The 15,187-nt window shown below is 42.1% G+C and overlaps 1 protein-coding gene across 4 annotated transcripts in view; it reads left to right on the top strand.

Moving 5' to 3' along the window:
- Positions 1-15,187, top strand: part of plcb1l (phospholipase C beta 1-like) — a 125,957-nt gene that overhangs the window by 69,153 nt on the left and 41,617 nt on the right. For all 4 annotated transcript variants that reach the window (XR_014593635.1, XM_083933589.1, XM_083933590.1 and 1 more), the window contains exons 7-11: positions 2,326-2,401; positions 3,895-3,995; positions 4,707-4,873; positions 12,027-12,173; positions 13,523-13,680. Coding sequence is in view for 3 of the 4 variants with exons in the window: in XM_083933589.1 (XP_083789715.1) it covers positions 2,326-2,401; positions 3,895-3,995; positions 4,707-4,873; positions 12,027-12,173; positions 13,523-13,680 (649 nt within the window). In the remaining variant the exon portion in view is untranslated. The remainder of the gene's footprint in view (positions 1-2,325; positions 2,402-3,894; positions 3,996-4,706; positions 4,874-12,026; positions 12,174-13,522; positions 13,681-15,187) is intronic.

Below are 15,187 nucleotides of genomic sequence, written 5' to 3'. Positions count from 1 at the left end.
ATAGCCTCCCTCAGAGCCACAGAGGAAAACAGCGGGTGTCAACACAGAGAGGCAGAGAGACCCTTCTTGCCGTTTAGGGAATTAACCTCCCAGGCTGGGAGGACATGTCAGCTTGGCTAATGTCAGCTTGACTCTGCTCTCACACTGAGTATACAGCACGCTCTCATGGATCTGCACAGGAATCCCTCTGCATGTAATTAAAAAATGGCTATGGCCAACGAAGAAAGACAACAGCCAGCGGTAACGACACATGAATCCAGTGCAGTAAATCTCATTAATTGTCTGTATAGACTGGAATAAGACAGGACAATAGGCCAACCACACAGAAGCACTGTCTCGCTCTGCACTCAAAATGTCTGATGAAGCAGGTCCAGGGAAATCTAATGATCTCCAAAGCTAAAAAATTACCAAGCCCAACCCAAACCTGACAGTCATTCTGTATTTTATTTCTGAACCCGACCTGAGACCGATGCACTTACTGTAAATTTGAAGCACTAAGTTTGTGTTATATGAATATTTAGCATTTTCACATCAAACGCAACACTGGACAAGAAGAACCCTCAGACATTAACTGTGTAAGGCATTTTTATTTATTTTCACTAAAAAGGAACCGCCGAACTTGAACATCAGTTGTAAGCATTTGTCCGAACCCAGTGTAGATACCCGCCCCGAGCCCGCTGGGACCTGGCGGATCAGGTATCCCTGCAGTAATCTAAAAAAAAGTGTCACAACACTGGCAACGGGGCCCTTTCTCTAATCTCTGAAAACACAATTGAATCAAATTAAATTAAATTGAAAAACCTTTATTAGGGCGAGAAGTTCAGCCATCCGAGAGGAACTCGGAGTAGAGCCGCTGCTCCTCTGCGTTGAAAGGAGCCAGTTGAGGTGGTTCGGGCATCTAGTAAGGATGCCCCCTAGGCGCCTTCCTAGGGAGGTGTTCCAGGCACGTCCAGCTGGGAGAAGGCCTCGGGGAAGACCCAGGACCAGGTGGAGAGATTATACTTCCACACTGGCCTGGGAACGCCTCAGGATCCCCCAGTTAGAGCTGGTTAATGTGGCCCGGGAAAGGGAAGTTTGGGGTCCCCTGCTAAAGCTGCTGCCCCCGCGACCCGACCCCGGATAAGCGAATGAAGATGAGATGAGATGAGATGAGATGAATAACCTTTATACATAATCAATAACACTAACCAAGAATGGGAAAGAAAAAATCAATATCAGCATGACCATCGGCGTGCTTTAGATCCCCCTTCCTCATTTTGATATCTCATGAATAAAAACAAAAAACATACATCTTTTTAAACGGTTTGATGTATTAACCTTGTTTGAGCTCTTTCTCCAGTCTACTCCACACAACCATTCACATACTTTTAGTGTTGCAAATATTATTTTTTGGTGCTTATTTTTTACAGGGCAGCAATCGTACGATGGTTAGTTATTGTGTTGTGGAGTTGGAAGTATTTTATCTGCATGTATTATTTGCACAAGACAAAAGCCTAGTGTTGCGACTGGTGAGGCGGGATATTTGGAGTAATAAATACTGTAGACTCTTAGAAACTGTAATATGATAACGATAATTGTAATGGTAATGGTAATGGTTATGGAAATTATAATCGTAATGATAATAATAATGTGCTCATCTTCGCAAACATGTCTCAAGTAATAGTGTCTGTATAAAGGATTACAGACACTATCGGTTAAATGTCACATGCTGTTGCCATCTGGAGTTTAAGCAGTGTGAACAGCAGTATTCACATCAGTGCATTCTCTATTTTACCATTTCAATTTGAATAGGACACTTCATTATTTGAATCATACTGGACTTTTCACAACATATGTGTAAACATTTGTAAAAAATAGAGACACCGTGGTAATGGAATATGACTCAACAGCATCCACAATGCACAGAAAGTTAACTCTTGAAAACACTTTTGATTAAAAACAATAACCTGACCTTCATGAATAAAGCATTTATTGCAGGACTTTTATATTTGACTATATTAGCTTCATTGTTCCCACATAGTCTCGCTTCAGATTTTTTTCTGCATATATTGCAGTTTCATTTTTCACCTTGGCATTTTTTTTGTCTTATTCATGTAATTTCCCCTGCAATAATATGTTTTTATTCCCTCATTATTATTAGTTTCTGTTGTTTCCTTCTATCCTTGTAACTGTCTGCTGCTGCTACAACAGAGCTTTCCTGACAGGATGTCATTAATAAAGCTGTGATTCATTCATCAGTTCGACACAGAGGATCAGAGTGAAAACCTCTCTGTCTGTGTGGCATTTCTGCGATTACTCATAAGGGTGTGTTTTTGTGTTTTGCAGTATCTTCAGGATGTTCTCAGCAGACAGGAAGCGAGTGGAGACAGCACTGGAAAACTGTAACCTCCCTTCTGGCAGAGTGAGACACCAAAATACTGAATCTCCCTCCTTATCACATCGCTTCCGTCTTTGAACCTGCTCTTGTCTGTGTCGTCTCTGTCTCCGTCTCCATCCATCCATCCATCCTCCATCAGTCTTTTCTCTCACCTCAGCTCATTCGTATTAGTTTGGAGTATTATCTTCTGGATGTCTGCATGGCTTCCCACTCAGAACTGATTTAGCGTTGTTGTAATGAGACAAGTAGACCTAGTGGGAGCAATAGAGATACATTTTTATCTTAACCTCTCCCAGATATCACAAGAGAGAAGCTGCCCAGTCATGCATAGGGGTGTCAACAGCCCCCCAACACAGCAAACAATCTCTGTATTCCAGCTATAGCAAGCAATGTGCATGTTTGGAACTGAGAAAATGCTGTTTAATGCCGTTCTGAACACATGCACTGAAACACATGCACTGAATGGTTTCAGAATACAAACGAATGAACACGTACACACACAAGGAATACAAACAGACACCCGTACACACACAGAACACGCTTTATATAATTAGCACAGGCAGAGAGAGCAGGAGGTAAGAACGTGTTGCCGTATGGAGGTCTGGTGGGATTTGCTGTTGTTCCAACGTGCAAGTAATTACAGCTAAACGATAGGGCTGTTAATCCCTCAGACACGTACACTCACAGGCAAAAGCGTAGCACAGCATAGCTCGCACCAAGGTCTTTAGAGTGACTCATTGAGTTTCGGTGGGGCTTGACCTGCTTCCCTCGGTGCATTCTTCTTCATCTCCTTTTCTTCCATTATTTGGTTCTGCACTGTTTCTTGCTTGCACAATGCTATTACCTGTTGCTGAGTGCACTCTATCAGACCTGTTTGACTCTGATAGCTCAATAGGGAGCCCCCGTGGGCGCAGTTTTTTTTTTTTGGTTTCAGTTTAAATCTCAGGCAGTGTTCTTTGGTTGTTCCCATTTGAAAAATATACGGGTGTAATCGCTTTCAGAGGGAAACAAGAGGTTGGAGTAGGCTATAGAACGTCCAAATTGCATGAAAGACAGGTCTTGACATGTGTGCACAGAGAGATCCATTTTGTGCAGATACAAGGGTTTGCTGGATCCAACTTGGGACACTTGTACACCAACACCAAAATGTTCTTGCATGAAGTTTGACTTTTTATTTGGCGTAACATTACAGACCCATGCACTACATTAAAGATAGAATCGTAGCAATACTCGACCGTTTTCTCACACAAACTGTCAGGATGAAGTCAGTTTAATGTCCCTCCTACTGATTCAGACTTTTGCGTTCTCGCACACAGCACCTGTGGGTAAAGTTCAGGGTTGCTCTGCATGTGTGAAAGGGTCTCTAGCGGATCTATTCTGAACCCATCGATATAGACGTGCAGTTCTTCCACGGTGTCTCTGCCGACAAGGCCGCCTTGTCACCTTGTGCTTTGTGTGTTCTGTGAGATGTGTATGCTTGATCACGCGTGTGACCATGTCGCTGTTGTCTGCTGCAGAATGATTCCATCCCCCAGGAGGATTTCACTCCAGAGGTTTACAACATGTTCCTGAGCAACATCTGCCCCCGATCTGAGCTGGACAACATCTTCTCTGACGTGTAAGAACCATGTTTCCCCTTAAGTTGTATCCGCCATTTAAAAAGTCAGGAAGTAATTATCTTTTCAACCTCCAAAGAATGGACTAATTTTAAGCGTACAAGAAAAGTTGTCTGAAAAATCTTACAAAAATGTGGGAGCATTTAAATTAATATCATATTTTTTTTCACAGCAATCTGTTGCTCCTTCCAGACTGGCAGCCAGATAAAGGCTGCCATCCTCGAAAGGGCAATATGGCTTTAAACACCTGCTTTTACCCATTATAGTCGTCAGAAGCACTTAATTAGTACAGAATTTTTAAAGGCCCTGGTTCTCCTCGAGCCTGGGGGTGTGGCCCCTCGTGCTGAGCTGCCCCTTGGCCCAGTGGGACTCTGACCATCAACTGAGGCAGCGCGCCAGCATGACCGAGGCCAGCACAAGTCATAAATCTAGATTCTAATCACATAAGTGAGAAGGCATGAGAGCAGGGAGGGTATGGAGATGATAATTTTGCGAAACAGGCTTGGATATGAAAGGCGTTTTAATCAAATCTCATAATTTACTCAACACAACATTTAATCTTCTGCTCCTCTGCGCTCCCTTTCCAGATCTCTTTACTGCTTTAATTACAGCTCCTGCCTCTCCTCGTTTCATTTACTCATATCTCACCCTCCCCTGTTTTCTTCCCTTTTTTCTATGCACAGCGCTCACATTATCCTCTCCTCCTTTCTCAGGGGGGCTAAGAGTCGTCCATACCTCACTGTGGAGCAGATGACAGAGTTTATCAACGTTAAACAGCGAGACCCTCGTCTGAACGAGATACTCTACCCTCCTCTGAAACCAGAACAGGTCCAGGTGCTCGTGGACAAATATGAACCCAATGCTTCACTGGCACAAAAAGGTAAGTGGCTCAAATGTCTGTCCGTACAAACACAAACACAAACACGCTTGTATGTCACTTAAGAAACAGTCACCAGAAAGTTTTTAAACATAAAATAAGGTGCTCATGAGTGCAATTGTGTTTTGTAGTAATACATATTGCCAAGTTCAAATGAAAAAGAAAAGCCTGTTTATTTGACTCTACCTAAATACCCAGCCTCTTCCAACCCTACCCCGAACCCTCTAGTCCTTCCCCCGCCACTAAGAAATTTGGCTGGGATGTTTCCATAGCAACACTGCTGCCTGGTGCCCAAAAGCTCAGAAAGTGAGGGGATGTGGTGGGGTGCCAAGGAACAGAATGTTAGAAGTCTGAAAATAACACACACACACACACACCAAACACCACCACCAAAATGTTTGGGCCACTCCAAACACCTCCACGCACAACAGGGGGTCCCTGCCATTTTATTTGCAAGAATAGGATTACATGAGTAGAATCCTTGAGTGCAGAGAGAGTGTGTGAAAGAGAGAGACGGATGGGTGCTAGGGTGTGTTTGCGCTTCAGCAGAGCTTCGCCAAATAGCGAGGGGCAAATGGAGTGCAGCAGAGAAGTTATGTGGCACTGGCAAATGTACATTCAAGTATGTTAACATGTGCACAAACACAGCTGGGGAGTCATATGCATATTTTTCTTTACTGCTATCTTGTTTTGTTCTGAGTAGAGTTCACAAATCTTACTTTTGTCTCTTACTGCAAATCCATTTCTAACAATTAAATACCTAAATCTATCTGAAGCATAAACTCAATGAATCCTGTGTAAGAGTAGCTATGGTGGCTGAGAGAGCTGACAGACAGTGCTCTGCAACTTCAGACCACACTGTAGTTTGACAGCAAGACATTCAGAGGAGGAGAAGTTTGATACCACCCGTATATCTGTTTGTCTAATATAATGCTACAGCCAGCAGCCCATTAGCTTAGCTTAGCAAAAGGACTGGAAACTACTAGCCTAGCACTTTACAAAAGTAACAAAACCTGTGTACCAGAACCTTTAAAGCTCTATAATTATATCTTTTAATCTGTAATTGGATCTGCCGCTTCATGGGGGGTTGTGTGCTGGACTATTTCTTGGCCGGGAGCAGTTGCCAAGCAACCGGTGGTAGTTTTGGCAACTTGAAGTGTTTCTATATTGACTGTCTTTGCAGTGCATTTTGCGTATGTGTTTTGTGGAATGCATCTCCCAATTCACTTAATGTGACATATCTGTTGTTTAAGAGGTAAACATGTGTTTTGTCCACTCACATGCATCACGGCCACTATATAGTACTGCAGGTAGCAGCATCTATCTGCCTGTCAAAACTTAATATCCAAACAAGAATGAAAATAATAATGTAAAATGCATGTATTAGAGCATCAGGGACGGCAAAGAATAATTCATGAACAACTAAGATTGATGAGCACAGGGGATCCAACACGTCCTGGACATGTGCGTAGTGTCATGTTGTCCTGAGTATCAGTGGACAGAAAGCTGCCAGAACTGGAGAAATCCCACTCCAGACATCAGGCATCAAGGTTGAGTGTGCGCCAATTCAAGTTTTATCTCTGCTGGAAGGCAGAGTGTGCCTGGAAGGGTGGCATGGATGCAATCTGTTTTTTCTTAAGCACATCTGGGTTGTTTTTTTCCATGAAGTAATTTAATAATGTAGAGAAAGTAATATACTTAAATTTTGCAAATACAAACTCTATGTGTATTTGATTAGTTTATACTTTGTATTCACCCAGTGTCCGTTGATTTCTTCGTTTATGACTGTAACAAAAAACTGTAACAAAGAGTTGTAGTCAGGGCCACTCAAGCTTTAAATTCTGTTCTTATTTAAAGATTAAAGATTAGATTGTTGAGCGCAAACGCTTAAACACATGGGGCTTGTTGATTACATGAGATATGTCTTCAGCCTCCAAATCAATTCTACTTGTGAGTTTAACAATATTTCAGCATGCCACAGGTCAAATGTTCGCACCTTGCGTGTGTTCCCCACTGCTTTATAGTACGGCTGGATCTTTAGATTGTGTAACTGCATTCAGCTGTTTATGAAACACGTTTGTCACTATGCTGCAGATTTGAAGATTAGTTGAATACATTAAAAAAAAAATACAAACAACAAGTCTGGAGGCTATCATTAAATAGAGTTTCTGTTTGAAGATAAAAAATGCTAATTTGTTGTTGTTACCTAAAAAACATGTCACTATATGCTTATTATGCCGATCGGATGTGTACGTTTTAATACTGATTGTTACACTGAAACAAAACGGACCTGAAATGACTCAAGCAGCGCATGAGTACCACTTCCAAAATACTCTCTTCCTCAAGTGCCACCTTTAGTTTTTTTTCAAACGTGTGACAAAATGAATCACAGGTGCTTAAATTAGACCAAATAATGTTTTGAACCACATTGAGATATCCCTTTCGACCGCCCCGTGTTCCACTCTGATCACAGTGATGTGTTCATACTGCGATGCTGTGTGTGCAGCCCATGCCAGGCTCTCTGGAAGTGTGCCCTTCTCTGTCCCAGTGACAGATTTCCCCATGTGAAGTATTTATCTAGCCGGAGGAAGTGCTGCCATCTGCTCTGCAGAGGGGTCCAGAGCTCCACATGCTACCTTCACACACACACACACACACACACACGTTTTCCTCTCTCAAGGACACTCGTACATGCATATAGAAATGTCCGGCTTTTTGCATAGTAAGAAGATGCTTGTAGCTTGCACTGAAAAGGCATCATGTGTATGCATGTACATAGCAAGCATGCATAGATGTGCATACACCTTAATCGAAGATAGTGGATATGGTGCCTTACGTTTGCCTCGAAATAGCCTGTGTGATTTAGGAAGAAGAATGAGAAAACACTTTGTTTTTCTTTTCTGCTCAATCGCTTTGTTGCACTCTCATTATATTTCTCCAGCTTTGATTTTGTGAATATTATATCTATCGCTCACTTCTTTAGTGCTGCTTTCCCGGCGTCAGTGTGTGCTTGCCCAAATGTTATGAATGAATAAAATGCTTAATGAAACAAGACACTTAAAAAAGTCTCTTAAGAGCGGATGGGGGTATATCATTCCGTATTCATCTTCAGTGATTGTAGAGAGGAGGCTCTTTGTCATATTTTGTCAGTTTGTGTCCGATCTTGTCTAACACGTTTTTCAATTTAGGATTTACACGGCTGTTTCCTCTCAGCTAAACAAAGTCCTTATTGCGGCCAAAAATATAGACTTTTCTTCTTCCTTCCTTACAGATCAGTTCACATTCCACCTTCGAAGCATCACCTTTAGCACAACACCTGTAGGTTCTCGCTCAAGTGCACCTCTAATCCCGGCCATGTAAACACCATTTTTCCCTGTTTGACTTACAAATGTCTCTGGAACTAGGGAAAAGTCTGTGTCTGTCTGTCAGAGGGAGGTCCTGGCAGTCAGCGGGGAGTAAGACGCCGACTGCGACTGAGCTCACATGTCACAGACAGCAGCCAGTGTTAATTAGTCCAGCAACTCTGCAGAGGGCGGCACCGCATTAATTAGCATAAAGTGGCCACGGGGACCTGCTGCACCCGTCGAGCTTGCATCACTTAGCATATTTAGCATAACGTCAAGTAAGTGTGTGTGTGTGTGTGTGTGTGTGTGTGTGTGTGTGTGTGTGTATGAGTATGACATATGCTTTTTCAAGGTTTTGGTTTTGCTTTGAGCTCTTTGCAATATGTTGTACAAAATGAAATCCATGCAGGTGTGGTGTGTGACGCATATGGTAATTTTAATCTTGTGTCTGGATGACGGGAGCTTTTCTTCTGCCGCTCATTACTTGTTTATTCAGCATTATTCACTTTCCTGAGTGGAGCCATGAGCTCAGTGATGACAGTGAAAAAGCAAAGCTTAACCCGAGTGACCTTGACAAACAATCAAAACAAGGGAACAACGACGAGACGGGCTGTTCAGCTTTTTCAGATCTCCGTATGTTATTATGGGCAGTAATAGAAACTCAAGTGGAAGCTAGTGAAGCCTGATATGTAGAAAGTCCGATTTGCATTGTAAACTACCTGTGAGGAGATTCCTTTATGCTTTTATCCACGAGACAGCTTTAATATTTCTAATGACGGCTAATAAGTGACGCTTTACACCCACAGTGAAATGTAGGAAACTGAAACACGGAGGCACAGGCTTTAAGGATTAACCACAGAGGCTTTCAGTGATCAAACAGTGAATTAGGGCTCTGGCTTAATTAGACTATTAATTTGATCTCGATGGAAATAAACATTTTTGTAATCTAACCTTTAAAAACAGTCTTCCAACTGCTCATTTAAAGATACTTGCGGTACGTGTGCACGGTGTAGTGTACACACAAACACTCAAAAATACATCTCTTTCCAACCGTTACCCATGGTACATTTTTTTAATTGCAATGGGAGAATGTTTAAATCATTTAGATAGCACTTTAATAAGCAAACTGGTTTTGCAATAAGGAGGTCATTTGTCACTATCACAGTGCATCTTCACCAGGTTAGTCAAGAACGCTAGGGGACACGCTGCTCCACTCAACTGGCTGATGGAAGATAACGTACCCTACCGGGATATGCACCTGATTGGATAAACGCGCTCTCTGCTATCCTTTTTAAACATGAAACAACACGCTACCAAGCTTCCTGTGATTCTGTCCAGATAATCCACCAAAACTCCATTTCTGAAAGCATTTTAGGCGAGGAGCAGGCAATGTGCCATAGCTAAACCTTGTTTTATTTTAAAGCTACATCCCCTGGTGTGGTGTCAGATTAACTGTTTTTTTAATTAAACTATTTGGTGACAGTGACACAGATGAACCGTTTGCTGGGACATTCATTGTGCTCTCAGCATAAACACGTGGAATTATGAGCTGTCTTTGTTCCATAAATATCATCCGTTGTTTGGCGAGTATGTGTCCCTCCCACGGTCTGTACTGATGCCTTCTAAAATTACATTACAACATTAAGGCATGCCAAGCCACGAGACAACAGTGCAGTCGTGCTGCTCTTGTGACATTAGTAAACACTTCATCATATCATAGTTAAACCTGAATGCATCTAAAATGGGAGTCGCTATATATGATATATGTCCATAGAATTTACTATAAAACAATATAAACTTTATACCTAATTAACTTTGCCACAGCTGACAGCCACACTATATTCAAACACATCAGAGTGAATGTTTCACTTGGCCTGGAAAACAGGAACATTTTACAAACGACTGTACTGATGTTTACAATATTGTGAACAGGCATCGACAAGATCTATTTATCTTCTTCTTTGCAACAACAAGTGAATATTGCGAGTTAATTCAATAACAATTTAACTGATTCAAGCGTCATTTTATGACCTGTTTATACTTTTAATAAAGCCAGTAAGTAAAACAAATACAGTCTGAGGTGTTAACACCATCTCAAACGCTGCCTGGAGATAGATGTCAGCTTGCCGAAACAATGAGTGTGGGGACAGATCCTTACCCTGTTCAGCACTGAACTGGCGAGCAACTCCAGCTGCAGTGTTGAACCGATTCCCTACTAAGAGTCTTCGATAATCCTGTCCTCCATCCTTCTCGTGCACTTGTTTCACATGGATGACCGGCCTTTTCTGGGGACTTAGATGAACCTGTGTCCTTATGATGGCTGAGAAGGTCATCCCTTTGGCCTCCATCTGCACAACCTGCTGTCTCAGGGTTTCACCTTAGAGCAGCTTGACCATCTTGCAAAGTCACTGGGAGAGTTGCCAGATAAATAGGGTTTGACAAAAAAACAAGTTACCAGACTAACACTTACAACTGGGAGGTATCTGAAAGTGTTCATTAATTGTGCTCACTGTTTCACAAAATAAAGTGCCTTAGACAGCTAACAGGCTTCATGCCTGCAATTATGAATACAAGTTTCCTTTCAGAATGACACAGAGTCATGTACCACCATATGTCATGCACCATGTTTGGATTAATGTAGTGTAAAGGATCAGGCTGGTGATTATTTGTGTTTGTCAACAAATCCATTGAAAAGATTAAAACCAACAATGTGTTAGTATGTCTGGAAATACTTTATGACTGGCCTCAGTCACAAGCCCTATCATTCCTACTGAAGACTACATGTATCAAACAAAAAGGTCACAAATATCAAGATAACTTTTTAAAGCTAGGATATTTTCTGAAACAGCAGGACACTGTTTGCTTGGGTCCAGACCTTTGAGTCTGAACCCTGGTGCAACTAGTAGGCAAATCTGTCTAATATCAGGCAAGGGCACTGTCATTCTTAGCCAGCATTACTCAAGACAAAAGTAAATAGTGCATTTGTTTGGGACTATTTCCAGCTGCAGATTAATACTCATTTGATATGCTACTGTTTCCTGGTCTAAACCTTTGAATCGACAACTCCACCAAGTTGACTGAGACGCCTGGCATCGACATGATGAATCAGTCCTGAAACAGCAGTTCCTCGACTGAAAAAACATTTGAGCCACTGGAGCACCGCGGGGGGACTATAGATAAGCCAATCAGTGCGATGTTGAGCTTTGTGTTTACACAGACAGCACTCACCGCCCCATCACAGCCAAACTTGTGTGCTTACAACATAGGCTCCGCCGTAGCCTACAACATCACTCCCAGAGTCTCTTTTGCAGCTGTGAAACATTGGATACATTGTTTAGACTTGGATTTTTTTTTGAATTATTTCATCTACATTCAAGGTCACATAAGGTTAAACCAGAAGTAGGCCAGCTCTGACCAAAGTATCTTGTAATTAGTAAGGGAAAATTGAATCGCCCTCCTCCACAAAAATCTGTTAGAGTGCATGCAATGTCAGACTGAAGATGAAAACCTAATGTACATTTGTCTGATATCATGCAAATGCCTGTGAGCTCGGCAGCATTAGGCATGTCAAAATATATTGACCACATTCATCGTAGTGACAGTGTGTCTCTAAGGAGTTTTTAATACATTTGAGACAATAATGGAGTTCTACGGCAGTGACAATACTTGTTATTTGATCAATTCATTGATGGTTTGGGTCTTTTTATTGGACTTGTAGACGATAGGAAACATAAAACCTATCATCAAACCATTTTCTCTTCAAACAAGTCATTTTGACTAACATGTCTGCGCTCTGCTTTGTGTCGGTGCAGGTCAGATCTCGATGGAAGGCTTTGCCAATTACCTGAGTGGGGACGAAAACACTATCATCCCCCCTGAGAAGCTGGACCAGAGTGAAGACATGACCTTTCCCATGTCCCACTATTTCATCAACTCCTCACACAACACATACCTCACAGGTATGCACACACATCAAGCTACAAGTCTAAAGTCTGTTGTGTATGTAAGCCGTGTCTCTGTCTGGTTTGCCCTCACATACAACCGGATTTTACTGACTGATTGCGTCATGTGTCATTTCTTCTTTTATACATGAAAAGATCACCTATTCATTTAGAAATACTACTTCATACATCGCAGGTCAGTGAATCAAATGCGCCGGTGCACATGAAGCCCCCTTTCTTGCGTCGCCTCTCCAGAGGTTATCCAATCAAGTCATGTCATGAGACACAATTCATTGATATTCATGAGTTAAATATTTCTTTAGACTGGTAGTCACAGTAACTGGCTCCTGGCAGTGCACAAGCATGGCAAGCTCAATATAGAGGCCATTTTCTCTTCAATGGGTATTAGAATTCATCTATTCAAATCTATTCTGGGGGGAACTGGAGAGCATTGAATCTTTCAAGTGGATCAAATTTCCCCAGCGATGGAAAAAATTGAATTTCTGTAATAGGCCAGACTCATGGCCTGCGAAATGAGGAAATGAGAAAAACAAACAACAGGTCCTCAATTCTCTCCTCACAAACGCATTTTTTCTTCATGTATTTTGATTGTTACACATTTTTATATGATTGGATGTAACAGAGAGGTGCAGGACCGAGGGACACTTGTCTGTCCTTGCAGTGTTTATGTTTCACAACTTTCATAAAATAGATCCACATGACGTCATTCAACAGACAGCCACTTATTCATTCATGCATTATGCTACGTACAATATATGGCCGCATGTAGTAAAGGAAGTGTTTCTGTAGTGGGTGTGGACGAGGATGTTGATCAAAAGAAGAAAAGAGGGGGCCGCCAGTGGAACGGTGGTCAGATTCGTCACCCCATGTAAAGAGGCTCAAGGTCCTCGAGGCAGCAGCCGCAGGTTCGACTCAGACCTGCGGCCCTTTGCTGCAAGTCTCCCCCTCTATCACCCCATTTCCTGTCTGTCCTATCTGATAAAAGGCTTGGAAAACCGCCCAAAAATCTTAAAAAGAGAAAGAAAGACTGAGAGGAAAATGAGAAAAGGAACAAAAGATACCAGCTGAAGTGAGAACACAGATCTTAATCTCACTTTGACACAGTTCCCACCATGTTGCAGGAAAGCATGTTGTTAATGAGAAGAGGTAATTGCTTTGCTAATGGTGACAGGGTGATGAGATTTGCCCACTTCAGATAACAGCAGTTGTATTGCTTCTACTGCATACGAGCAACTAATACAGTAAATTAGCTCTCGAAAGGTGAGAGGACATGCTTTTGTAGGTTTCCTGCTATTTTTGGGATCACTATAACAGTTGTGGCGCGGTGTCTTTATGCACGTTTGCAGCCGGCCAGCTCGCGGGGAACTCTTCAGTCGAGATGTACAAGCAGGTTCTGCTGTCGGGGTGCCGCTGCATCGAACTGGACTGCTGGAAAGGTCGCACCACCGAAGAAGAGCCGGTCATCACACATGGCTTCACCATGACAACTGAAATATCCTTCAAGGTAACAGAAAGAGAGCAGAGTGATAGCGATATAAGCGAGGCGGTTCGGAGCAGAGGAAGAGGAGGGAGTAGGGGCTGAAACATGTTTGTGTAAAGATGCATTTTAATGTCAAATGTTTAATTTGTGACACAGAGAAGGGGGCTCTAGGTAAGCAGACCTTGCAGACAGATGATTGATCCACATGTAGTATACATGATCCACTTTATGCATCAAATACTGATTTGATGGTATTTGGATCATGCTAACGCCCTCAACCTTCTGTATTAATAAGGTTAAAATGCGTTTCTGTGTTAAACCTTTTTTTCCAGGTGATTCTATTTAATAAACGTGATTGTGCCCCGTAGTGCACACTTTAAGGTTTCATGCAATTGTTTTGGCACTCACCCATGTGAACATGTATATATATAACGTGTATTTACCCCTGTACAGGTGGTCACAGTCCCGCTCTCCGTTCAAAGGGTTAGAGTCCTCAGTGGCTTTACCGGGGTTTAACAGTTAAAGTACAACTGATGGACTAATGAGCGGGTGGCCTGGAGCGGCGCCTAGCTTCTAACTACCTTCACACGGACGTCTACCCTGCCTGCTCCGGTATGGCACCTGGTTGAACAGCCCCGAACCAAGCATCCACGCCGGCCACGCCCGTTATCGGCAGCTCCCCTCTTATTGATCAGTGCACTTGGTATAGTTGCTAGGTATATGCACAAGCTTGTTCCAGGCTAAGCAAAAAGTAAAGCACATTGAAAGCGAAAGATTCAGCTTGTAGATGGTTAGTTTGCTGTATTGTTTGTGGCTTTCAAATTGTAATCTTATTTATTTGGTGACACCGGTGATTACTGGTGACAACAGCAAGTGCAGTGTAGTAAGACAGCAACAGTCCTTGAGCAGCTCCTTTGTATCAGAAATATAATAGAATAACAAGTGCTGTATCAGATACAATACAGACGAACTGACTTTGTTGTAATAAAGAAGTCAGCCCATAATAACTGCAATCACAACCTGATTTCATGCAACCCACGACTCAAATAGTTTTCCACATAACAGCAGGGCACAGAGCCGGCAATCTCTATCTAACAGCTCACCGTGGCTGTTTCTTCTTGTCCCATCACTCCTGTGACGAGATTAAAAATGATCCATCCATCCATCTACAATCTGTAACCGCTCATTATTTCACAAATAAATGACAGATGTCTTGTTCTGTAGACTAACTGTTGCTGTTGTCAAATGTCAAACACATTGCATTTTGTGTAACTGCAAAAAATGCTCAACATTAATGGTATTAAAAAATGAGGTTTGATTTCATGGGGGAAATCAACAGTGTTAATTATTGACTTATTTCATCCATACATGTATTTTGTTCTCCGTGATACAAACTCGTTTTGTCATACAATAGGAATAAAGCACGACAAAGAACAAACCATAATGTAGGAATCATGTATAAATAAAAAATACATATGGACGCCCTGAGGAAGATTCAAAAAAGGAAAAAACAAAACAAAAAAATATAAAA

The sequence above is a fragment of the Echiichthys vipera genome, assembly GCF_963691815.1.
Source record: "Echiichthys vipera genome assembly, chromosome: 19".
Lineage (NCBI taxonomy): Eukaryota > Metazoa > Chordata > Actinopteri > Perciformes > Trachinidae > Echiichthys > Echiichthys vipera.
Note: the sequence above shows the minus strand (reverse complement) of the source record. Positions and strands in the feature narration are given on the sequence as shown.